Raw genomic sequence first — 23,000 nt, forward strand, 5'->3', positions numbered from 1 at the left:
ACGCTAGAGGGCGTCACCCCAAGGGTCAGACATGACTCGGTGCTTGCACAGGGGATACCTTTACCTTTAGTGGGTTTTAAAAAAGCAAAAGCAACGGTAGCAGAATCACTGTTGTTAGGAAGAAGACAAATAATTGTTTTTGTTTTTTTTTGTACCCCACTTCTTCCTACCCAAAGGAGTCTCCAAGTGGCTTGCGATCACCTTTCCTTCCTCTTCCCAGAACAGACACCGTGTGGGGTGGGTGAGACTGGGGGTCTTGAAGGTCCTACTGGGCTCTTGCACTCCAGCTCTGAAAAAGTGAGTCGTGACTCAGGAAAGCTCCTCCTCCCCCTGACCCCAATTTGTGAGTCTTTCAGGTGCTGCTGGGCTGTGGCTCTTTCCTGCCAGGACTGCTGGACTCCCACCCTGGACTGCATCCGAGCAAGTGAGGAGTGACTCACGAAAGTTCCTCCCTGGCCACCAATTTTGTCAGTCTTGAAGGTGCTGTAGGTGGACTCCCATCCCAGACTGCATTGGAGCCTTGGGGGAGGGTGGTATATAAATATAATAAATATCAAGGTTTCCTGGACGTACAGATGATCATCTAATTAACATCTTGCTTGCAGATAAAGATAATTCTGTTTCTTACATAGCGGCAAAGTTTTGCTATACTGCCAGCAGAGTGCGGAAATCTTTGGCTACTGTTGATGCTGAATGACCTGACTGTCAAAATGCCGTATTCATGTTTCGTGCCTTTGTTAACTCCCTGATGCCGAATGTCCTGTTAAAACGCTGTAATAATGTATGTGGTCTGTAGATACTTTGAGGCTGGTCAATGACCATAATAAATAAAATAAATATATATATATATAATAAACAAACAAACAAATAAATTTGAGCAAGGGAGGAGTGACTCAGGAAAGTTCCTCCCTCCCCTGCCCCGATTTTTTTCTAGTCCTGAGGCTGCTGCTGGAATGTGGCTCTTTCCTGCTCCGGCAGGTGGACTCCCCTCCTAGGTGTGACTCAGAGAGCGCCTCCCTCCCTCCCTCCCCCGCCCGCCCCCAATTTGGCGAGCCTGGAAGGTGCCCGCGCTGCCGACCTCCGTCCCTCCCTCCCTCCGTCCCTCCCTCCACCTGGCCCTTTTCCCCGCCCGCGGGGGAGGCCACACCTGGCCGGCAGCCACAGGCGTCCTCCTGGCGAGGGGGCGGGCCGAGCGGCAGGTGAGGCGGGCCTGGGCCGGCGTCCTTCTCTCCCGGGCTCGCTCCTTCCCTCCTGCCTTCCTTGGGGGCGCGCATGGCTTGAAGGGGCGCCGTCGGGCCGGGCCGGGCCGGGCCGGGCGATGGCGCGGGAGCTGAGCCAGGGCGAGCTGCTGGATTTCCTGTGCGGGGCCGGCGGGCGAGCGTCCAACGCCGCCCTGCTGGGCCACTTCAAGGGCTTCCTGCGCGACGCGGCCGCCGGGCCCGAGGAGCTGCGCCGCCGCCGGGAGCTCTTCAAGGGCTTCGTCAACTCCGTGGCCACCGTCAAGCAGGAGGCGGCCGGCGGCGGCGCCAAGTTCGTCGTGCTCCGCAAGAGGTTCCGCCAGCTGGTCGGCGAGGAGCCCCCGGAGCCCCCCGACGGGACGGGCCCGGGCAGGGCGCACGGCGGGGAGGCTCCTCCCGGGCCCCGGACGGGGGAATCGCGCCCGAAGAGTGGCCCCGGCGAGGGATGGGCCCGGCCGGAGCTCGAGGGGCCACCCGGGCCGCGGACCCCGCCCAGCCCGCCGCCGATCCCAAGCGCCCTGCTCGGGGGCGAGGCGCGCAGGCAGCACAACGGCCCGCCCGGGGACGCACCGGCCAATGGGCCCGCCTGGCCCGTCGCCGGCGGCGGCCTCCAGCAGCGGATCCGCGCGTGGGTGGCCCAGGCGCACGAGGTGTCCCGCCGGCCCGACGACGACGACGACGCTGCCGCCTTTGCGGAAGGCGCCTGCTGGCCCTCGCCGCCCGCCTCCCCGCCGGAGCCCGTGCCCGTCTTCCGCAGCATCCGCTGCCAGCTCGCCCTGCAGGACCTGCAGGAGTTCCTGGAGCAGGAGAGCCCGGCCAGCGAGGAGGGCAGCGGCAGCAGCAGCAGCGGGGGCAGCGACTCCAGTGGTCGGGGGGAAGGGGAGCAGGACCCCCAGCGACCTTCTTCTTCTTCTTCGCTGCGCTGCCCGAGAGAGCCAACAGGGGGCGCTTGGACTGCGGGGGAAGGCGGGCCACCGGGGGCCCCCCTCCCAGGACGCCTGGCCCTGCCGGCTCCGTTTACACAGGGGTGCTCCAAGGAGGATGAGCCCTTGGGGAAAGACTCCGGAAAGCCCAGTGGGCATCTGCCCAAGGGCAGGAAGGGGGCACGCTGGCCTTCTCCGAATCGGGATGCTCCCTTAAGTCCGCAGCTGGCCCACCGGGAAGGCTTCCCAAATGGCGCCCCGTCGGAGGGGCCGGGGCCAGACGCTGACGCTTCCCCTGAGCCCAGATCTTCCCTGGTTCCTCTGGAGCCCCGAGAGCATGCCTGGCTGGTTAAGGTGGCCGCGGGGTCATGGCTGCAGGCCCGGGCGCTCTTCCTGGAAGACCCCCACCTGGCCACCCGCAAGGACTTCATCTCGGGCTACACGGTGCTCCATTGGCTGGCCAAGCACGGCAATGCCCAGGTGCTGCTGGATTTCGTCACCGGGGCCCGTCAAGCCGGCGTGGCCCTGGACGTCGATGTCAAGTCTGGCTGCGGCTACACCCCGCTGCACTTGGCCGCCATGCACGGGCATCAGCTGGTCATCCGCCTGCTGGTGCAGAAGCTGCGGTGCCAGATCCGGGCGCGAGACAGCAGCGGCAAGAGGCCGTGGCAGTACCTGAGCAGCTCCACTTCGGGGGAGATCTGGCAGCTGCTGGGGGCCCCCAAGGGCAAGACCATCTTCCCCGCCCATCCCATCGCCCGGAATGCCTTCCCTGCCCAGAGAGGCAAAAGTCCGGAGCTGGCGAGGAAGATCAGCAGGAAGACGTCGCTGGCTGCCTACTTGAAGCCGCAGCACATTAAGTGGAAAATGGCCAACAAGTATCCAGCTCTGCAGGAGAGGGAGGCCTACAGTGACTAAGGATTGGTGCAGTGGCCCAGGGGCAACTGGATTTGGGAGGAATTTGTCAAGCCTGTTGGGTGGTTGTACTTGGGAGGAAGATCGGAGACAGAGCACTTTATGCACCCAATGGGAAATGGAGGGATCGGTCATGTTCTTATTTATTTAACGGGGAAGCTTTTAAATGCTACACAATTAGTTTTACCATGACCCTAAGGAGGACTCAGTTTATGGAGGCACCTGGCCACTGTTTCTGGTTGGGTCCCGTTCCTGAGAACCTCTGCAATCAATTATCTTCTACAGCAATCTCCAGAATGATGTTTGGGAGCTTCTGTCCAAACGAACCCATTTGTTTGTTTAATTCTTCCCACGTATCTAACGCGGAAGGAGGGCTGGCAGGGAAAACCGTGCTTGCAGTCTTCCGAATGCCGTTTTGGGGAGCTGAGTTGTGATTTGCATGGCAGGACTGCCTGACTGCCATTTTAATTCTTCGCCTTTGGGAAGAAGGGTTGGGCAGGCCGATTGTGGCAGGTCAAGGAGGTGGGGATCATCTTGTCACAGATGAGTTTTTAATCCTGCAAATCTTTTTCGTGGTATCTCACCAGAGATTAAAGGAATACCTAGTTCTGCCCCTTCTCTCCAGCCCCAGGCTGAGAAAAGAACGACAAACTTGGCCTCTGTCTGCTGCCATTTTAAACACACCGTTAATAAATCTTTTTATGGCTGCTTTGTAGATTTCTGCATCCGTCTGGATAATTTGGGAGAGTTTTTCTTGTCTTCAAATGGATTTCTAAGTGTTGGGTACCTGATTTCTGTGCTGGGATCACGTGGGTGTTTTTTCCCCAAGGATAGTAGAGAGTCAGATTACCTTTACTGGCTTAAAGGGGATCTGATAACCATCTTCAAGTATTTAAAAGGTTGCCATGTAGAGGATGGAGCAGAGTGGTTCTCTCTTGCCCCGGAGGGACAGACCAGAACCAATGGGATGAAATTAATGCAAAAGAAATTCCATCTAAACCTCCAGAAGAAGTTCCTGACAGTCAGAGCAGTTTCTCAGTGGAACAGGCTTCCTCGGGAGGTGGTGGGTTCTCCATCTTTGGAGATTTTTAAACAGAGGTTGGAGAGCCATCTGACGGAGAGGCTGATTCTGTGGAGGTTCAAGGGGGTGGCAGGTGACAGTGGATGAGCAATAGGGATGTGAGCGTCCTGCATAGTGCAGGGGGTTGGACTAGATGACCCAGGAGGTCCCTTCCAACTCTATGATTCTATGAAATGATAGTACATGAAGATTTGTGAAGCGGTTATTTTATTTTTATATTTGCTTTTCCTCTACCCCACATTTCTCCCAGCTGGGGACCCAAAGGCCACCTTCCGTCCTTATCTTCTCCCTTTTATCATCACAACAGCCCTGCAAGGTAGTTTAGGCTGAAAGACTGCGACTGGCCCGAGGTCACCCACGGAGTCGGGATTTGAACCTGGGTCTCTCAGATCCTAGTCCCTCACTTTAACCACTATATTAGGTTGGCTTGTCGATTTTGAAACTGGACGGGGTGGGGGCTTTCTGCTGAAATATCACTGTAAGCTGCAGGGTAGCACTTGTGGGTTAAAATTACCTCTGATATTCCTGCCGTTCCCATTGAGTGTTGCGATGCGGATCAGTTCAGTTGGGACCGCCCTTGAACGCTGCCCTTTCTCGCCGTACCTCATTGCAGTGACTCTCATGAGAGCCCTGCAAGGTAGGCCATGCCACAGAAAGCCTGAAAATAACAAAAGGCACAATGAAGGGCAGATTAGAAACCTAATAAATATAAATAATAATACCAACAACAAAGTCAAAACAGTAGCAGAGGGCCTGTTTAAAAAAAAATCATTATTGAGCGTATATACTATTTTCCCCAGTCAGTCGGCTCGAGGCCAGAATCTCAAGAAAACAGAGCAGAGCTTTCAGAGAGGAAATATTCAGGTGAGGTCCTTGTGTTGGTCTGAAAAGGTGGGAGAGCGTTTTGAGTCCAGGGGCACCTTAAAAGACCAAGTGAGCTCTATTCCAGGTACATGCTCATGTGTGCATGTATACTTTCCCAGACACCGTGAAATAGGATTTCCTCAACCGATGTATCTAGGTTGGGTTACTTACGCATCTTGAATCTGGCTAGCCTTTCCTGGCAATTAAACCCAACCCCACCCCACCCTCTTTCTACCTAGATGTTTGGGTTGAGGAAATTCAGTTTCATTGTATCTGAAGAAGTGTGTTCATGCCCGGAACTGTATACCTCGAATAAAACTCTGTTGATCTTAAAGGTGCCGCTGGACTCGAACTTTGTTCTTCTGGGAGGAAAAACAGGAAGAAGCTTGGCCGACTCCCCTCCCACCTGAGTTCTCTGAATGCAGTCAAAGAAGGACTAGGCTAGATCTCAGGAAAAATTTTTTCACAGTCAGAGTAGTTCAGCAGTGGAATAGGCTGCCTAAGGAGGCGGTGAGCTCCCCCTCACTGGCAGTCTTCAAGCAAAGGTTGGATACACACTTTTCTTGGATGCTTTAGGATGCTTAGGGCTGATCCTGCGTTGAGCAGGGGGTTGGACTAGATGGCCTCTATGGCCCCTTCCAACTCTAGGATTCTATGATTCTAAGGAGCCGCATGTGGGAATGGAGAAAGATCTTTATTCTCCAGCTTTCCCTTGGCCTATGTTCTTTAGGCCTCCCTGCGACTAGCTGCAATAATATCTGAACCTAGAACTTCCTAGCTAAATTTCTCTTCTAGTGCAGCTCTGAGTCTCCCTGAAGTCCCCAGGCTGACTTCTTGCCCTCAAGTAAGCATATTTAGGATTGCAGATGTGTCCCTTCTAAAGCGGATACAGTGCTGACCGTCAAATGCACCACACTTCTTCCTGCATTTTAAGAGAATGCAGGTGTTCTGTGATCCAAACTGGACCAGGGTATTCGGCATAGCAGAAATTATACAAGAAGGTAACCCCAGTCCTGCACCGGGAATAGCAGATTGCTGAAAGGGCTATTAGGCAAACTAAGTCAGCTTCATATATCTATAATGCGTCACGTTGCTGGCAGGAATAGGAGGGACACAACAAAACGGAGCACTGATGCATGGAGATCTTGCTCTGCATCCAGCTGTCTTTTGAGAGGTTCCCCCGTCATGGCCTGGTGCCAAGCCTTCAGGACTAGAAACTTGCTTTAAAAAAACCCAAAACACAAATAGAGTTCTGTCTCCTGTCCCCAGTTCTGCAGAGATTCCAGCATAAATCTATACTAATCTTCAGTTCAGAGGGTAACCATGTTGCCCTCTGAACTGAAAATTACAACAGTAGAAGAGAGCAAGAGTGCAGGAGCACCTTAAAGGCTCACAAAATTTGTGGCAGGGGAATCCCTGCTCCCTTCTTCAGATAGTGCTAGAATGGGAGTCCATCTGTCGTAGAAGCGGAGAGAAAGAGTCTAGCACTCCGCACTCATTATCTCAGGAAGCTACATGATATGCCAGGATGGCCCAACTGCTCCAGATGTCCGTGGACTACAATTCCCATCAGCCCCTGCCAGCATGGTACTGCTTAGCACCCAAGTCTTGACAAGCTCAGGTTAAGCTGAGCCATTCAGTCTGCTAGGGCAGGGGTATTCAACCTGTGGTCCTCCAGATGTCCATGGACTACAATTCCCATGAGCCCCTGCCAGCAACCGCTGGCAGGGGCTCGTGGGAATTGTAGTCCATGGACATCTGGAGGACCACAGGTTGAATACCCCAGTGCTAGGGAAAATAGCCTCATGCTAACATAGCACCTTTGTTTTGTTACACAAAGGCTCACATCCGCTTTGTTAGATCGGATGCATGCTACGCCTTCGGCTTCTCTTCATTTCTATAGGCGATGGCTTCCCAGTGCTTTTGCAACTGTGAAATCTGGGGGAGCGTGGAAAATTGGGCCCTAGCCCACGAAATGAATTTTGATAGGGAGAAGTGTAAAGTATTGCATTTGGGTAATGAAGATGTGGTACATAAATGCTGGACTGGAGGGCCCTCTGTGGTCTCTTCCAGCTCTGATTCTGAATGTCTCCCTTAACCCCTTAAATGTTAAGCCTGCAGTTTGGGGGCAGGGACAGAACCCCTGGCCTCTCAGCCTGTCTTTCACCTCTAATTCACCTTAGCTCACAGGAAGGCTGGGTGGGTCGGCCATTTGCATTAAAAGGAAGAACTGGCTGGCAGGAAGGAGGTAGGGAAGCTGGCTCTGTCAATATTGGTTCTCCAAATGACCCTTCTACAGGGTACAAATTTGCATCTGCACCAGCCGGATTTACTTCTGATTTGAGAGCACAACTTGGGGGGGGGGGAGGGAGGGGGATGCTTTCAGAACCAGGTGAGAATCCACAGGAGGGGAAAATGAGGCTCAAATGTCTCTGATTTGTCTGATTTTTGAACAGGCTTTATATTTTTAAAAATCCCCCAAAGTCCCTACTGCAACTAGAATTGTCAAAAGGCCTAGGAGAAAAATGTCTCATCCCTTTAGCTGCATGGAAATGGGCAGTTGAGGCTTTTCAGGCAGTGAAGGGAAATAACCTCTCCTGGTAAATAATATCTCACTAAGCCTCTCTTAAAGAAGAAGATGGCTCTTATATGCCGCTTTTCTCTACCCGAAGGAGGCTCAAAGTGGCTTACAATCTCCTTCCCTTTCCTCTCCACACAACAGACACCCTGTGAGGGAGCTGAGAGAGCCCTGATATTACTGAAGAAGAAGAGTTGTTTCTTATATGCCACTTTTCTCTACCCGAAGGAGTCTCAAAGTGGGTGACATTAAGTTGTGGAGTACTGAAGTCCAATTATGTAACCTTGCTTCCGTTCCCCATGTGCTCATGGGCCGCAGTTTGTGTTCACCTTGTTGTCAACCAACCCCCCTTTGCGTCTCTTCTGTCATCAGCATGCCAATCTCGAGAAATAGTTGATTTAGTGTTGCGAGGTTGAGTCAACATACAGAGCAGTTGTTTAATTAATTCAGACCGACTATCTGTTGCATTTCCTGGTAAAGTTGCCAATCTCCAAGGGGTTCCTAGAGATCTGGATTCACAACTGATCTCTGGGCAGGGGTGGCCAAACAGTGGCTCTCCAGGGGCTCATGGGAATTGTAGTCCATGGGCATCTGGAGAGCCACTGTTTGCCCCCCTAATGAAATCAACAGCTTTGGAGGCATGGCTCTTGGGCAACCTACCCTGCTGTTACCCTTCTTATCTCGAAACTCAGCCTCCCCCAGGCTCCTCCCCTAAATCTCCCGAATTTCCCAGCCTGTAGCTTGCAGTCCATCATTCTTGTTCACTGCCATATTTACATATTAGCTATATTCGTTTTGTTGCATTGTTGCATATAAGAACCAACTCTTCTTCTTCTTCTTCTGTATGGCAGAATGCTCAAAGTTACCGACTGTGTTTTATCTTGCAAGTCTAGTTCTTGAATCAGCACCGCAGAACTAGCAGGCCACGAGAGTCCTCGTTCCCGGCCCTTTCTACTTTGCCTTGCTCGATTACATTCCCTCTCTGTTCTCTGTTTCGAAAGTCCCACTTGCATAACTTTGCGATGCTTATCTCCTTTGTCGCCTTGAGCCCTGGAACCCGCAGTTTGCCTTGGCACCGTGGAAACAGACTTTGCATTCTTGGTCTTGTTCCGCATATTCAGGTCACGTCCCCTACGATGGAGCAATTGTGTCTAGGGTCCACAGAAGTCCTAAATGTCACTGTGATTCTGGTTTTTAAATTGTGAGCCACAGCGGCTGCTCCGTTTCGGTCACCCAAGCCGAACGGAAGTGTTAAACCCAAGAGTGAAAAGGTGTATTGGTCTTTAGGCATCTTTCCCCATTGAATGAATGTCGGGTGGGAAACGGGGTCAGCGACCAGCCCCGCCTTGGATAGCTTTCTCTCCTGCTCTGAGACTGGGAATCCAGGTCTGACAAAAGTGAGGAATGGAAGGAACCTTATCATGGATGTTTCTCTGATAAAACTGAGACTGTACAAAATTGAGACAACGGAATGCAGAAAGTTTCCTTGCATTGAATGTTAGGGATGTATGTTCAGGTGTAACCAAGCTGAAAAAAATATCCAACATTCTCCCCTCTACACACATGCCTTATAGGTATTTTTCAGATATAGTCAGCCTCACAAAATATATCCACAGTTTTGGGAGATAACAAAAAAATTCTGAAAAATCTCAAAATATTAGAGATTAACCATGAATATGTTTGCAGACTCCTAGCATTGCTCTTCCTCGTTGTGTCTCCCGGGGCTTTGGTGCATTCTTGCTTTAGGCAAGATTGTCACTTTCAAGTGTTTTGTTTTGTTTTTAAGTTTTTTTTTTTTTTTGCTAGACTTGGTTTCTGTCAGGTTTGCTGTTTTGTTGTGGATTCTGTCATTATATACTTGGAGATTCTTGCATTTGGTATAGGTTGAATTTTGTGTATTTTGCATCCTTTCAGATTCTAGGGTGTCACCTAGCTTTAGGTTCTCAGATGTTACATGGTTGGGGTTCACATTCCTGTGGGGGATATCCTCAGGTTTTACATTCTTCATGTTTTCCTCCTGGCTGGGGGCATCTTGTTCAGGGGCCCATCGAATTGGCTCCCTTGGGCCACTTCACCTTAAACAGAGGGGGTGTTTAAAAGACAGGCATCGACAGCTCCCTGGCAATTTTGGTGCCAGTACTTTTTACACCTCCCCAGCCCCCAAAAAGACTCCCCAAATGGAATATTGAAGCTGAAAAATATCAGAAACATGGGGGGGGGGGCGCAGTGGATCCAAAGACCACACCAGTCCTTGGAAACTGGGAATATTGATATTTGTGTCTCCAATATAGAAGGATCCAATAAATACCTCTTTTTGCTGCCTACCCCGTTGAAAGTTCCTTGCTCATTTGATTCAAGAATTATCTTGCACTTGGACCAGAATATCTAAGTCTTATGGGGCAATTCATGCTTCCAGGGCTAGGGAAGGGAAACAATCATTCCATTGAGTCTAACAACTGGGAATCTCATCTTTCGGATGCCAAAAAGCACGTGCCAAATAATACAGCAGAGATACTGCCAAGAATAGCTGGATTGCGTCAGAGGTAATCCCAAGTTTTGGAAAAATTCTTACCAGGGGCAAAAATATTAGTATGGCTCTATGGCCCTATTCCCCTTGCGTTTCTCTCTGAGACTTTCCTCTGCCGTGATATTTGCTTCTTCCACATACAAAACCATTGTAGACCTTCTGTCATAGAATCGCAGGGCTGCCAGCCCTTGGCTGTGGTAAAAGCCATAGACCCTGCGGTCCGCTTCGGAGATTAGACATCCTGGAGGACACAACCACAAAATGGCCATTGAGGGAGACAGGGCCCATGCTGCCAAGGGACAGAGAGCCTGAAGGAAATCCAAGTGCAGGGGGAAGGAAGGATAATTTTTAAAATACGCTGAGAAAAACAAATGAAATAGAGAATAAATCCCTCATGCGGAGGCAGCTCCCATGGAATCAACACTGTTTTAATTAGACACAGCTAATCAGATCTGCAAGAGCCAATCAGAAGTGGCTCCACCCACTGTCTGAAAATGTTTGGTGGGTACCCGGTAAGGTGTCGATGAGAGCCATGGTGTCCCTGGGCACTACGTTGGGGTCCCCAGTCATAGAGCTTGGAGTGAATCCTAGAATGTCTCAATGTGGTGATGTCACTTCCTGTAACAAAGAGACAGAAATGATGTCAAAAGGGTACTGTTTGGCCCCCACATTTCCCCACCACCACCCCACTGAGTGTGAGTGAGTGATGGAGGTGGTGGTGTTGGGGTTTTCCTGATCTGCACCAGGCAGAAAGTAACCCTATATTCAAACCATTAATTCCATGTTTGGAAAAAGAAATCTATTCCATAGTTGTGATGAGTAGCCAAAGGAGAAGACAGATGTCACAATTTTTAGGCATTTGTAGAATGGGATAATTCAATCTAAACATATCTTTTTCCCTCTCCAGGGAACAGCTGGGGGGAGGGGAAATATTTTATAAAAACCCAGCTGTGGACAGCACCTATTGGCTGACGCCCATAATGTCAAAAGCTTCCTCCTAATCCCTGGGGACAGATGTGCATCCATTTTATAACTCTTGTTTTCAAATAAGGACACAGTTGAAAAGACAAGTGTGCAAGTATCTACCCAGCTTCTAATTTTTTATTTTTTTAAAGTAGTACGCTGCCAGTTGGCCTCAACCCTGGGACAGAAGCCTCCGGGAAAAAGCAGGATTTGATTCATGGGCCTCAGCCACAGCAAACAGCCAAGTTTGGAAGACAAATGGTTCTAGTTGCAGTTGACAAATTCCACCAGTTCTCTTGAAATGCCTCATCTTTTTAAATGCAAGTGGGTAGCCGTGTTGGTCTGAAGCAGCACAACAAAGCAAAAACAGAGTCCAGTGGCACCTTTAAGACCAACAAAGATTTATTCAAGGTGAGAGCTTTCGAGTAGTCTAGGAAGAGTGCTTGCACTCAAAAGCTCATGCCTTGAATAAATCTTTGTTGGCCTTAAAGGTGCCACTGGACTCTGGTTTTGTTCTGTTGTGCATCTTTTTAAATGTTTGTTTTCTCTGTATATGGGAGATCTTAGACCTGCTTTAAATGAGGAAGAGAAGGGTAAAAATGGAGGGATTCTGGGAAGGGATGGGAAAAAACAATCTTTTCACCATTTCCTTCCTGGGCACCAAAGATACAGAACGTCATTAAGAACAGAAGAGAAGCTATGTAGGATCAGGCCAGTGGCCCATCCAGCCCAACATTCGGAGTCACAGAGAGGCCAAAACCCAGGGGCCATCCGCTGTCCCATTGATGCCCCCCAAGCACTAAGGATACAGAACATCAATGCCCCCAGACACAGCAGGCCATTTTCTCCATGAGAATTTTGCCACCTGGAGTTATAATCCCAGGGGACTTCCAATCACCGCCTGGAGGTTGGCAACCCTATTCATCAGATAGAAGGCCACTTTTCTGAACCCAGTAAAGGTCTGAGTACCTGTTTGTTCACACAGATGCCTTTTGCTGGCTCAGGGCCACCTAGTCTCTCCCCTTCCTGTTTTCCTTATCTATTTACCGAAAGTTGGGCCATCAAACCAGCGTCCCTATATCCATTCAAATGAATTTGTTCTTACCCAACGGACGGTAATAGCAGTTGACAAAAGCACATGACATCAGCTTGCGAAATGCTTTATAACCTTTGCGAGATTCCAAGGCACCGAGTAGCTTTGCATGCATGCACACGCATGCGGAAGTGTTGGGCATGATAACTTGCCCTCCGCCCGTTCTGAGATCTAGCAACAATCTCTTGCTGCCTTTTAGAAGAAGAAGAAGAAGAAGAAGAAGAAGAAGAGTTGGTTCTTATATGCCGCTTTTCCCTACCCGAAGGAGGCTCAAAGCGGCTTACAGTCACCTTCCCTTTCCTCTCCCCACAACAGACACCCTGTGGGGTGGGTGAGGCTGAGAGAGCCCTGATATCACTGCTTGGTCAGAACAGTTTTATCAGTGCCGTGGCCAGCCCAAGGTCACCCAGCTAGCTGCATGTGGGGGAGCGCAGAATCGAACCTGGCATGCCAGATTAGAAGTCCGCACTCCTAACCACTACACCAAACTGGCTTTACAAGGAGAGGAAGTCATGCCAGGCAGACACACACTCAAAGAGAGAGGTCAAGAGCAGGGGTAGTCAAATTGCGGCCCTCCAGATGTCCACAAACTACAATTCCCATGAGTCCCTGCCAGCAAATGCTGCAGTTTGACTTTGTTGTTGTTAGGTGCGAAGTCGTGTCCGACCCATCGCGACCCCATGGACAATGATCCTCCAGGCCTTCCTGTCCTCTACCATTCCCCGCAGTCCATTTAAGTTTGCACCTTCTGCTTCAGTGACTCCATCCAGCCACCTCATTCTCTGTCATCCCCTTCTTCTTTTGCCCTCGATCGCTCCCAGCATTAGGCTCTTCTCCAGGGAGTCCTTCCTTCTCATGAGGTGGCCAAAGTATTTGAGTTTCATCTTCAGGATCTGGCCTTCTAAGGAGCAGTCTGGGCTGATCTCTCCTTGGACTGTTCGCAGTTTGACTACCCCTGGTCAAAAGGATGGTTGTATCTTCACAGCTGCAGACAGAGTCCTCAGGAATAATGTACTAGTGGTCTGTAGGGCCAGGTGTCATGATCCGTGGGCTGGTCCGGTTGACCAGCAGAGACCCCTTCAAAGAGAACTGCTCCATACACATGTGGTGTAAAAGAAGTCAGTCTTTATTGAAGAGTTCCATAAGCGGGATAAATCGTTCTCATAGAGAAGGCTTTTGATCTAAAAGGCCCGAATTCAGGAGACATTCAGACTGTGCCCTCTGCCTTCCCTGACAATAAATTTACAACCCCTACTATCTGAACCAAGGACAAAGATAGATAAGGGAGAGCTCTTTGCAGTGGGGGAGAGTCTCTCTACTGGTCATAAACCGTGGGATGGAGGAGGGGAGGGAAGGTACAGAAAAACAACAGGAATGTGGGGTCAGGGATGGGTGAAGGACCCACAGGTCCGTTGAACCTCTAAGTCAGGGGTAGTCAAACTGCGGCCCTCCAGATGTCCATGAACTACAATTCCCAGAAGCCCCTGCCAGCATTTGCTGGCAGGGGCTTCTGGGAATTGTAGTTCATGGACATCTGGAGGGCCGCAGTTTGACTACCCCTGCTCTAAGTTAACACTCCTGAGGAGACCAGGAGGGCGATTATGGCACCAGGGGAACTTACCTAGGGTTGCCAGCTCTGGGATGGGAAAAGCCTGGAGACTTTGTGGGTGGACCCAGGAGTGGGTGGGATTTAGGGCAGGGAGAGACCTCAATGGAGTACGATGGAGCTCACCCTCCAAAGCAGCCATGTTTTCTGGGGGGACTGATCTCTTTCATCTGGAGATGAACTGCAATTCTGGGAGATCTCCAGGTCCTACCTGGGGATTGGCACCACTAAACACACTTCAGATTTCTCTCTTCCTTGAAAGCTGGGCTTCTTCCATCCTTGGCTTTAGGGCAGGCGAAATATTCTGTTCTGGAGGTAGCTGAATCTCCTCAGCATCCATGTGACAAGGAGCCCAAACGCGGAAGCGAGAGACTGTCACAAAGATTTCGTCAGGGCTGGGTGTGAATTTCAAGAGCGGGCTGTCTCCAGGGTTTGAGGGGTCCTCTGTCGGTTCTGAGCGGACCTCGAGCGATCAGGCATCGCGACGTGAGGAAGCTTTGAGGAGACAGCTCCTTGGTCTCTGGGGTCGTCCGCTCACTCAGCAGCACCGGAGAGGCACACGGACGACGATTCGGAATGAAATAGGGCAGAAAATAGCGGCACACGGGGCAAGGACGGGACGGTTTAAATAAGCAGTTTTGCACTGCCAAAGGATTATTTTTTAGCAATGTCTGTGTTATATCTGTGGGCTTGCAGGAGGAATGCAGGACATTGGGCATATGAACAGCACTTATTATGATCTCAGCATGGGACAAGCAGCTAGTGATCCAGACAACAAACCCCCCAGTCCTTGGCAGAACGACAAACCCAACAGGCCAGAAATGGAGCTTAGGGCTGCCAGGGCCTGCCAGATCTCTGGCAGGGGAAGAGGGGCAGGGTTGCCAGAATTCCTAGAAATTTAGGGAGGGCAGGGACCTCCGTGGGGAACCATGTTACAGATTTCACCCTCCACAGCATTCATTTTCCTACAGGGGAACTGATCTCTGTAGCCTGGAGATAAGCTGTAATTCTGGGGGATTCCCCCAGGCCCCACCTGGAGGTTGGTATCCCCAGTGGAATTGCATCCTGGGGGAGGACACACTGCAGAATATAATGCTACGCTCCCCATAAAACCCCATAAAAGTCCACCCCGATTCTATGTCTACTCAGAAGCTGTTTGCATTCAGCAAGGGTTCCCCCTCCAATTTCCAGGGGATTCTTTTCTGTATAATCACATGGCTAGCCAGGACAGAGAGCCTCTTGTGGCGCAGAGTGGTAAGGCAGCAGACATGCTGTCTGAAGCTCTGCCCATGAGGCTGGGAGTTCGATCCCAGCAGCCGGCTCAAGGTTGACTCAGCCCTCCATCCTTCCGAGGTTGGTAAAATGAGTCCCCAGCTTGCTGGGGGGTAAACGGTGATGACTGGGGAAGGCACTGGCAAACCACCCCGTATTGAGTCTGCCATGAAAACGCTAGAGGGCGTCACCCCAAGGGTCAGACATGACTCGGTGCTTGCACAGGGGATACCTTTACCTTTACCTTTAGCCAGGACAGCCGTGAATGGTCAGTTGTCAGGTCATTCATTTGAGTGGGGAGGGAAGGCACAAATGAGTGGTTTTCACCTGCCAGATAAAGCCTCGACTCATTCTTTTAAATTTGTTTTCTTTATCAAGATGGTGGTTTTGGAAGTAGAATGACAGCAGAATGAAGAGCAAAGTTGCTCGTTGCCCAGAGAACAAAGAACGTCCTGTCCAAAGTAGAGGAATTCCTGCAGACTGAGGAGGGTAGGGTGTAGGGGAGGGCAGGGCTATCTGTGGGATATAGAGCCGTATCCCCCCTTCCAGAGCTGCCATTCTCTCCAAGTGAGCTGACCTCTGTTGCATGGAGATCAGTTGTAATAGCAGATATCTCCAACCACCGTTTGGAAGTTGTACAAAAGAAGGAAACCCACTGTGTAGTAACAACACAACTGAGTAAGCATTTATACAATACGGAAATAGTTTATCCATTGCTTTAAAAGCACAAACACAGCACTGTAATACTCCAGAAGTGCATAACGGTAGGAAGGCCACTGGAAATCCCAAATCTGAATGGGGAACTGGTAAAACCCGCTTTTCGCTGGGGGCTGCTTACTCAGTGGACCCCCCCTAACCGAAAACTTTACTGCACAAGTGCCTGGAGAACTATAGGTTACAATCCTGCCTTAGTGAATATCTTCCTTGCAGAATAACAGCTACTCAAACAGGTGAAGGAAGGACTGTTAAACAGAGGCCTCACAAGCAAAATGCAGGCTTTACTGGTTCCTTGTTCAGATTTGGGATTCCCAATGGCATTCTTACAGTTACTTGCTTTTGGGATATTACAGTGCTGTGGAGTATTAAAGCACTGGATATCCTTTTTCTGTATTGTAGATGCACTTAGAGCCTCTTGTGGCGCAGGGTGGTAAGGCAGCAGACATGCAGTCTGAAGCTCTGCCCATGAGGCTGGGAGTTCAATCCCAGCAGCCGGCTCAAGGTTGACTCAGCCTTCCATCCTTCCGAGGTCGGTAAAATGAGTAGCCAGCTTGCTGGGGGGGTAAACGGTAATGACTGGGGAAGGCACTGGCAAACCACCCTGTATTGAGTCTGCCAAGAAAACGCTGGAGGGCGTCACCCCAAGGGTCAGATATGACCCGGTGCTTGCACAGGGGATACCTTTACCTTTACCTTTTTAGAAGCACTTACCTAATTGTGCTGTTACTACACAGTGGTTTTTCTTGTTTTGTACATCTCCCATACCCTGAGTATCCCATTTTGTATTTTTTTACCACCTGGAGGTTAGCAGGCCAAGTGGTGTCCCTTTTAATAGGCGCTCCTTGGGCCGCTATTCACCAGGTAAAGTGACTGACCTCCATGCATTCAGCTTCTTAACAGTACGGCCCATTCCACCCCCCCCAGCAGGCCTGTTGGCCTCCCTAATTAAAAGTAATTAGAAGTGCTTTGCCTGCGATGTAGAAAGCAGTATTTAACTCCCTACTAAACAACAAAAAAAGGCCAAATCTGATAATTAAGACTTCACAGAAGAATGCCATAGCGGCAAGCTGGCAAGAAGAGGAAGTAATTAGGCTTGTGTGATTCAGTGACCAGTCAAGCCTTCGGCCACCGAAGCACACAAGCCTAGAAGTAATTAAACTGGGGACGGACAGACAGGATAGGACGGGTTGACAGTCCCAGACTATCAGCCAGTAGGAGAGCTGGGTCATAGTGAGGTGGCCATTACCCCTGTCATGATGTCACATCCTTGAAAGACCAGGAAGTGACATCAGTCCTCTTTAGGAATCTAAGAATCATAGAGCTTCTAGCAATTCCTACCTGACGTCCAATTGCTTTGTTACGATCCAAGATCATCATACAGACACAATCATAACAAAATACACAGCTGTAATTCACATAACAGAGGATAAAACTATTAATATCGTATAAACCTATACATTAAAAACAACAATTTGCTCATGTTCTCCGTCGTTCGTCATGGGGTCAGTAATGGAGAAGATATCTTGCATGCAGAAGGTCTCGGGTGTCCCCGTAGCTGCTGCTGGCAGACATAGCGCAAGGGTGCTTGTTGGGTGATTTTGGCCAGGGCCTAGTCTCCTTCAAAGCTAAACTAACTCATGAGATTGCTACAAGGCCAGACCTCTGTATATGGCCCTGAAGTCCAGTCTTGGGCTTCATTTTAAATAAAGTGACCAGATTGTCCCACTTTTGGAGGGACATCTGGGGGTACCTGGCAAATTGTACTGATGTTGAAATTAAATATATATATATATATATTACATTAATTAAATTAAATATATATATATATTACATTATATATAAATATATATATATAAGAGAGCCTCTTGTGGCGCAGAGTGGTAAGGCAGCCGTCTGAAAGCTTTGCCCATGAGGCTGGGGGTTCGATCCCAGCAGCCGGCTCAAGGTTGACTCAGCCTTCCATCCTTCCGAGGTCGGTAAAATGAGTACCCAGCTTGCTGGGGGGTAAACGGTCATGACTGGGGAAGGCACTGGCAAACCACCCCAAGAAAACACTAGAGGGCAATCACCCCAAGGGTCAGACATGACTCAGTGCTTGCACAGGGGATACCTTTACCTTTATATATATTACAATACTATTTTTGCGTTCTATGAAACTTTTTGTTGCTCCATATAGACCAAATTTTTAATGAAGAACCCCCCCCCCCCTGGTTAATGGTGTCCCGCTTTACTAATATCAAAATTTTAAATTTTAATTTAAAGCAACTTCACAGGCATATCCTCAAAGGACCCAGAGGAGCAACTGCCTAGAGGTCCTTCCCAGACGAGGATGTGAACTAGCCAGGGGGTGGGGATGGAGAGCGGAGATGTCCTCTCCTGTTAGCATGAAGCTTTCCATGTCACGGAGCTAAACTACATCACTGGATAAATGCTGCAATTCTGACGGATATTAAAAGGGCAGCTAGAGGGATGGGTGGAAAAACCAACAAGCTTACTAGCCAGGTTTTCTCAACCAGGGTTTTGTAAAACCCCGGGATTTCTTGACAGCTTTGAAAGGATTTCCTGAATGGGTGGGGGGCAATTCATTTAAAATTATTAATTCATTCTAAATCATTTTAAATCTATTTTTTAAGTTTGTTATCGGGTGATATGACCTTAGAGGGTCATGCCAACCCACTCATCCCTCACAAAATGGCCAATTATGGGCTGGGAGGAGCCCTGAGTGGGCGTGTCCACAGCTAGGCTTCCCAGCCATTTTTGGCATGATCACGCCACTTCTGGGGTTTCTCAAAGCTTGAAGAATTTCCCAGGGGTTTCTCGACGGCAAAGAAGTTGAGAACGGCTGCTGGAAGTTCCCAGGCAACCCAGTTTTCAGTCCTATGAAGGTTGACTAGTGCCCAGGAATGGCATCTGGAGAGCCACAGTGTGGCCACCCCTGGCCTAAAGTATCTAGGAGAAGTATCTGTTCCAGCCGTTCCTTAAAAAATCATAGCACCATAGAGTTGGAAGGGCCATACAGCCCATCTAGTCCAACTCCCTACTCAATGCAGGATCAGCCTCAAACATTCAGCCAATGCTAAGGGAATCATAGAACCATAGAGTGCGAAGGGGCTATCTAGGCATCTAGTCCAGGGGTAGTCAACCTGTGGTCCTCCAGAGGTCCATAGGCTACAATTCCCATGAGTCCCTGCCAATGTTTGCTGGCAGGGGCTCATGGGAATTGTAGTCTATGAACATCTGGAGGACCACAGGTTGACTACCCCTGATCTAGTCCACTACTGAACTAGACTCATAGCATCCTAGAATGAGAAGGGGCCATCCCGGCCATCTAGTCCAGCCTCCTGCTCAATGCAGGATCAGCCTCAAGCATCCAGGAGAAGGATCTGTCCAGCCACTGCTTGAAGACCACCAGTGAGGGGGAGCCCCCCAGCACATTTGTCGATGTGCATCATCTCCAAGGATCTACTCCTCGTGCATCAGCTTCCCTCCCTGGCCTCCGTCTCAACGAAAAGATTCAAACTGACAACCTGCCAGCTAATAAGACGCCACGGGCCCTGCCAGGAAATGGGGACCTCGTTCCACCAGAACTGTCTCTTCCTTAACTTCAGCTGCTGTTTGCACCATTAAGAACAGAGATTCCTTGACGAATACATGGAGAGGAGCTGGGCTACGGACTGCCTTTCTGGTCAGGCAAGTAAATGGCACAGCTGAACATTGTTGCAAAGTTTTGGAATAAATCTCATGAACATACCCAATGGGCAGCTTGCTCTGTACCCTCAGGACAAGGTGGGCAACTGCAGGTAGCTATCTAAAACATAATTTACACTTTGGGTTTTGGGGTCATCTGGATGGTAGGGGTGTCTCCCCCCCTCCTGTGATATGGGAACACCAGGCTGGGAAATCCCTGGCGATGTGGTGGTCAATCCTTCGAAGGGCAGAATCTGAAAAGAATAGTGACCTCAGCGTTGTATGATGTCACAGATTCCTCCCTCTTAAGAACCAGGGGCACTGATATCTCTTTATGTGAAAAGCAGCCTTTTTCAAACTTTTGACTATAGAAGAACCTCTGAAATATTTTCCAGGCTTTGAGGAAGCCCAGAACTGGTGCCATGCCCCTTCAAAGAAGTGGCTGCAGAAATAAGATGCTGAAGCCAGCCAATTGTTTGCATCGTGGAGAAATCAACTAGGCCTGCAGAGCTACAGGGGAAGGGGACTCCAGTGACGTCTAATGATCTCAGTGGCCATCTGACCTTCTGGGAAAGGCTGCCAGAAGAGCTCTCTTGGAACCTCAAGGTTTTGTGGAGCCCTGGTTGGGAATCCCTAAGGTAAAGAGTTGCCAAGCCACAGTGGTGTTATGACCACACTGTAGGATTTTCAAGGCTCAGAGCTTTCAGAGTTGGTTAGCCATTGCTTACTTCTGAGCTAAGTAATATCACCTGGTAAACAACTTCCCATTAAGTCTCTCTTAAAGGGACGGAGCAGTTTCCCCCAGGTAGTGGGCCATCCGGACAGCGAATGAAGCGATAATAATTTCCCTACAATTTTACAAACCTTACTACAATTTGTTCCTCCTCCTCCTTCTTTTCAGTCTTACCTCCCCAGTTGTCCTTTTCAAGCTGTATTTTCTTGCTGCTGTCCAGGGCAATGTCTTCATCTGCGGAAAAAGTGTTTGTGGAAAAAAACAAAACACCAGTTAGTTTGAAAAAGATAAATAAGACCTAAACCAGTTACTACAGGGATTCTGCCCCCCCTCTCCACTTTGGGATGTACTTGTGTGGAGAGTGCCACCTACTGGTCAGAGCAAGCAATGGAGTTCTCTCCAGAAGCACTCCGGTTTTGGATGGAACTCAGATTTGGGGAAGCTCTCTCTCCTGAAAAACTTACCAGCACAGTCCAGGGTAGCTCGATCTGGTCAGGGTAGGCCTTGATTAGTGCCTGGATGGGATACCACCAAGGGATACCAGGTGTGTGGTGCAGAGGTTCGTAACGGCAACCCCCCCTCTGAACATCTCTGGCCCTGAAAACCCATGGGATGAGTCTCATCTCTGCCCCTGAAAACCTATGAGCTCACCATGAGTCAGCTGCAACTGGATAGCATGCTCCTCCTGTGTGTTTTTCTGTAAAAAAAAAAAAATCAAAATTCAAGCAGAACAAAGTTTGAGTTCAGCGGCACCTTTAAGACCAACCAGCTCTCATCTGTAATCTGTAACCATTAATAAAGCTGGTAAGGGGTGCTGGGAGGAGCTGGGACTCACCACCTGACCACCAATCAGGTCAGCTGCTGCCCCATTCCTGATTGGCTGTCCATCCAACAAGGAAGGATTGTCCTGACCCTGGCTGCATCCCCCTCCAACTTCTTCCATTTGGAAGAAGTTACAGCCCGGTGGGCCGGGGGAGCCCCCTGCCAGCACTCCCACTGCCTTGAGCACCTCCAGCTGCAGCCTTGCCAGAACTGCTAGGACAGTGGGAGGTGTAGCAGATTGCCCACCTGCATCTCTGTCCCCATCCCAAAATAGCCTAATGACCTGGCTTAGCCTAGAAGGGACCCCTGATCTTACACAGAAGCTAAGCAGGTTGGTTCTTGGAAGGGAGAACACCAAGGAAGGCTTTTGAACTCTGGTGTTGGAGAAGACTCTTGCGAGTCCCTTGGACTGCAAGGCGAACAAACCGGTCAGTCCTAGAGGAGATCAGCCCTGACTGCTCTTTAGAAGGCCAGATCCTGAAGATGAAACTCAGATACTTTGTCCACCTCATGAGAAGGAAGGACTCCCTGGAGAAGAGCCTAATGCTGGGAGCGATCGAGGGCAAAAGAAGAAGGGGACGACAGAGAATGAGGTGGCTGGATGGAATAACTGAAGCAGTAGGTGCAAACTTAAATGGACTCCGGGAACGGTAGAGGACAGGAAGGCCTGGAGGATCATTGTCCATGGGGTCGCAATGGGTCGGACATGACTTTGCAACTAACAACAACAATTCTACTATGGGGGGGCTCTCATGCCTTTGAACTCCTAGGGTCACCAAAGTTAATCAGGACCAGCTGGGGTTGCCATCTCCAAGGCCTGGAGACATTGGGGGTGGAGCCAGGAGCAGGCAGGGTCTGGGGCAGGGCAGGGCCCTCCAAAATCCACTGCCCAAGCAGCCCTTTTCTCCAGGGGAACTGACCTCTGTAGCCTGGAGAGGAGCCGTAGAACCAAAGGACTGGGGTTCCTGGGACCAGCCCAGACCATCAAAAGCAAGCCAGACATACTCACAGGGCTTGTAAAGGGAGACCCTTTTGGAGAAAAGGCCTGGAGGAAAATGACCTTTTAAGAGAAACCCAATTTGTGGTAATTGGCAACAGATGTTTCCCAAGGACAGGGAACTAAGCATCAATCACCTGGTAAGTGATGTCTTTCAGTCTCTCTTAAAGGGGAAGGGCATTTAGCATCAGGACTGCTGCCTAAACTATAAGGGCTGCCAACTCTGTGGAGGGGGGAGGAATGCTCCTTTCCTTTAACCAAGTTTTAATAGGCTGTTATTTACCAGAGGCTGGGATAGCTTCACCTGCCCATTTCCACCCACTAAGTTAAAGGGCCAGGAATCCACTGTTAGATTTGTAGCTTCAGAGACCAGGACACGGGGAGTTCATGTCAGCTCTTTATTATGACCCCAGCTAGGTGGTACAAAGAGGCAGAAACTGAACTAGGGAACCCTAAAAAAATCCACAACTTGTATGCAGCACAATTGAGCTTCATGCTGGCGAGCGCTGTTGGTCAGCTTCAGTTTCAAGTGGTGCTTTGGCTGATTACAGTGCAGGATACGACCCTGCCTCCTGTCCTCGCAGGTCTAGAGACATGACATCCCCTGCCAGTGTTAACAAACCTATCTGCTAGGATTGTATCTGACGGAGAGGCTGATTCTGTGAAGGTTCAAGGGGGTGGCAGGTGACAATGGATGAGTGATAGGTTTGTGAGTGTCCTGCATAGTGTGGAGGGATGGGCTAGATGACCCAGGAGGTCCCTTTCAGCTCTATTATTCTATGACTAGTATTCAAGCCCGCTGTGTTCTGAATACAGCGGGCCCTAGGCAAGGGAGCCCCTGGCTCTTCCAAGCCTTCTCTCGGCCGGCGGAGCGGCCTGGCGGCGTCATAGACGCCGCGAAGCCGCTCTGCCGGGCGAGAGAAGCGGGCCAGGCCCCCCGAGGCTCTCCCAAGCCTTCTCCCGGCCGCCGGAGTGGCCTCGCGG

General features: G+C 50.1%; 1 protein-coding gene and 1 long non-coding RNA gene across 3 annotated transcripts; one reads left to right on the forward strand and one right to left on the reverse strand.

Moving 5' to 3' along the window:
- The first annotated feature begins 1,085 nt into the window (after positions 1-1,085).
- SOWAHB (sosondowah ankyrin repeat domain family member B) lies at positions 1,086-3,791 on the forward strand. Its single transcript, XM_077301114.1, has one exon. The coding sequence runs from the start codon at positions 1,319-1,321 to the stop codon at positions 3,077-3,079; it is 1,761 nt and encodes a 586-aa protein (XP_077157229.1). The 5' UTR covers positions 1,086-1,318; the 3' UTR covers positions 3,080-3,791.
- Positions 3,792-10,538: 6,747 nt separating this feature from the next.
- LOC143819451 (uncharacterized) lies at positions 10,539-22,050 on the reverse strand. Of its 2 annotated transcripts, XR_013224979.1 has the most exons (4): positions 21,940-22,050; positions 20,849-20,894; positions 20,372-20,431; positions 10,539-10,744 (listed from the first exon to the last, which is right to left on the reverse strand). It is a non-coding gene; the product is annotated as an uncharacterized LOC143819451 (long non-coding RNA). The 2 variants fall into 2 exon arrangements; XR_013224978.1 differs by lacking the exon at positions 21,940-22,050 and having other exon boundaries at positions 20,849-20,979.
- Between the last annotated feature and the right edge of the window lie 950 nt (positions 22,051-23,000).

This window comes from Paroedura picta, chromosome 10 (assembly GCF_049243985.1).
Source record: "Paroedura picta isolate Pp20150507F chromosome 10, Ppicta_v3.0, whole genome shotgun sequence".
NCBI lineage: Eukaryota > Metazoa > Chordata > Lepidosauria > Squamata > Gekkonidae > Paroedura > Paroedura picta.

What these genes read in the sequence shown, in the direction of transcription:
- SOWAHB (XM_077301114.1), top strand. Translation starts at nt 1,319, where the DNA reads ATGGCGCGGGAGCTGAGCCAGGGCGAGCTGCTGGATTTCCTGTGCGGG.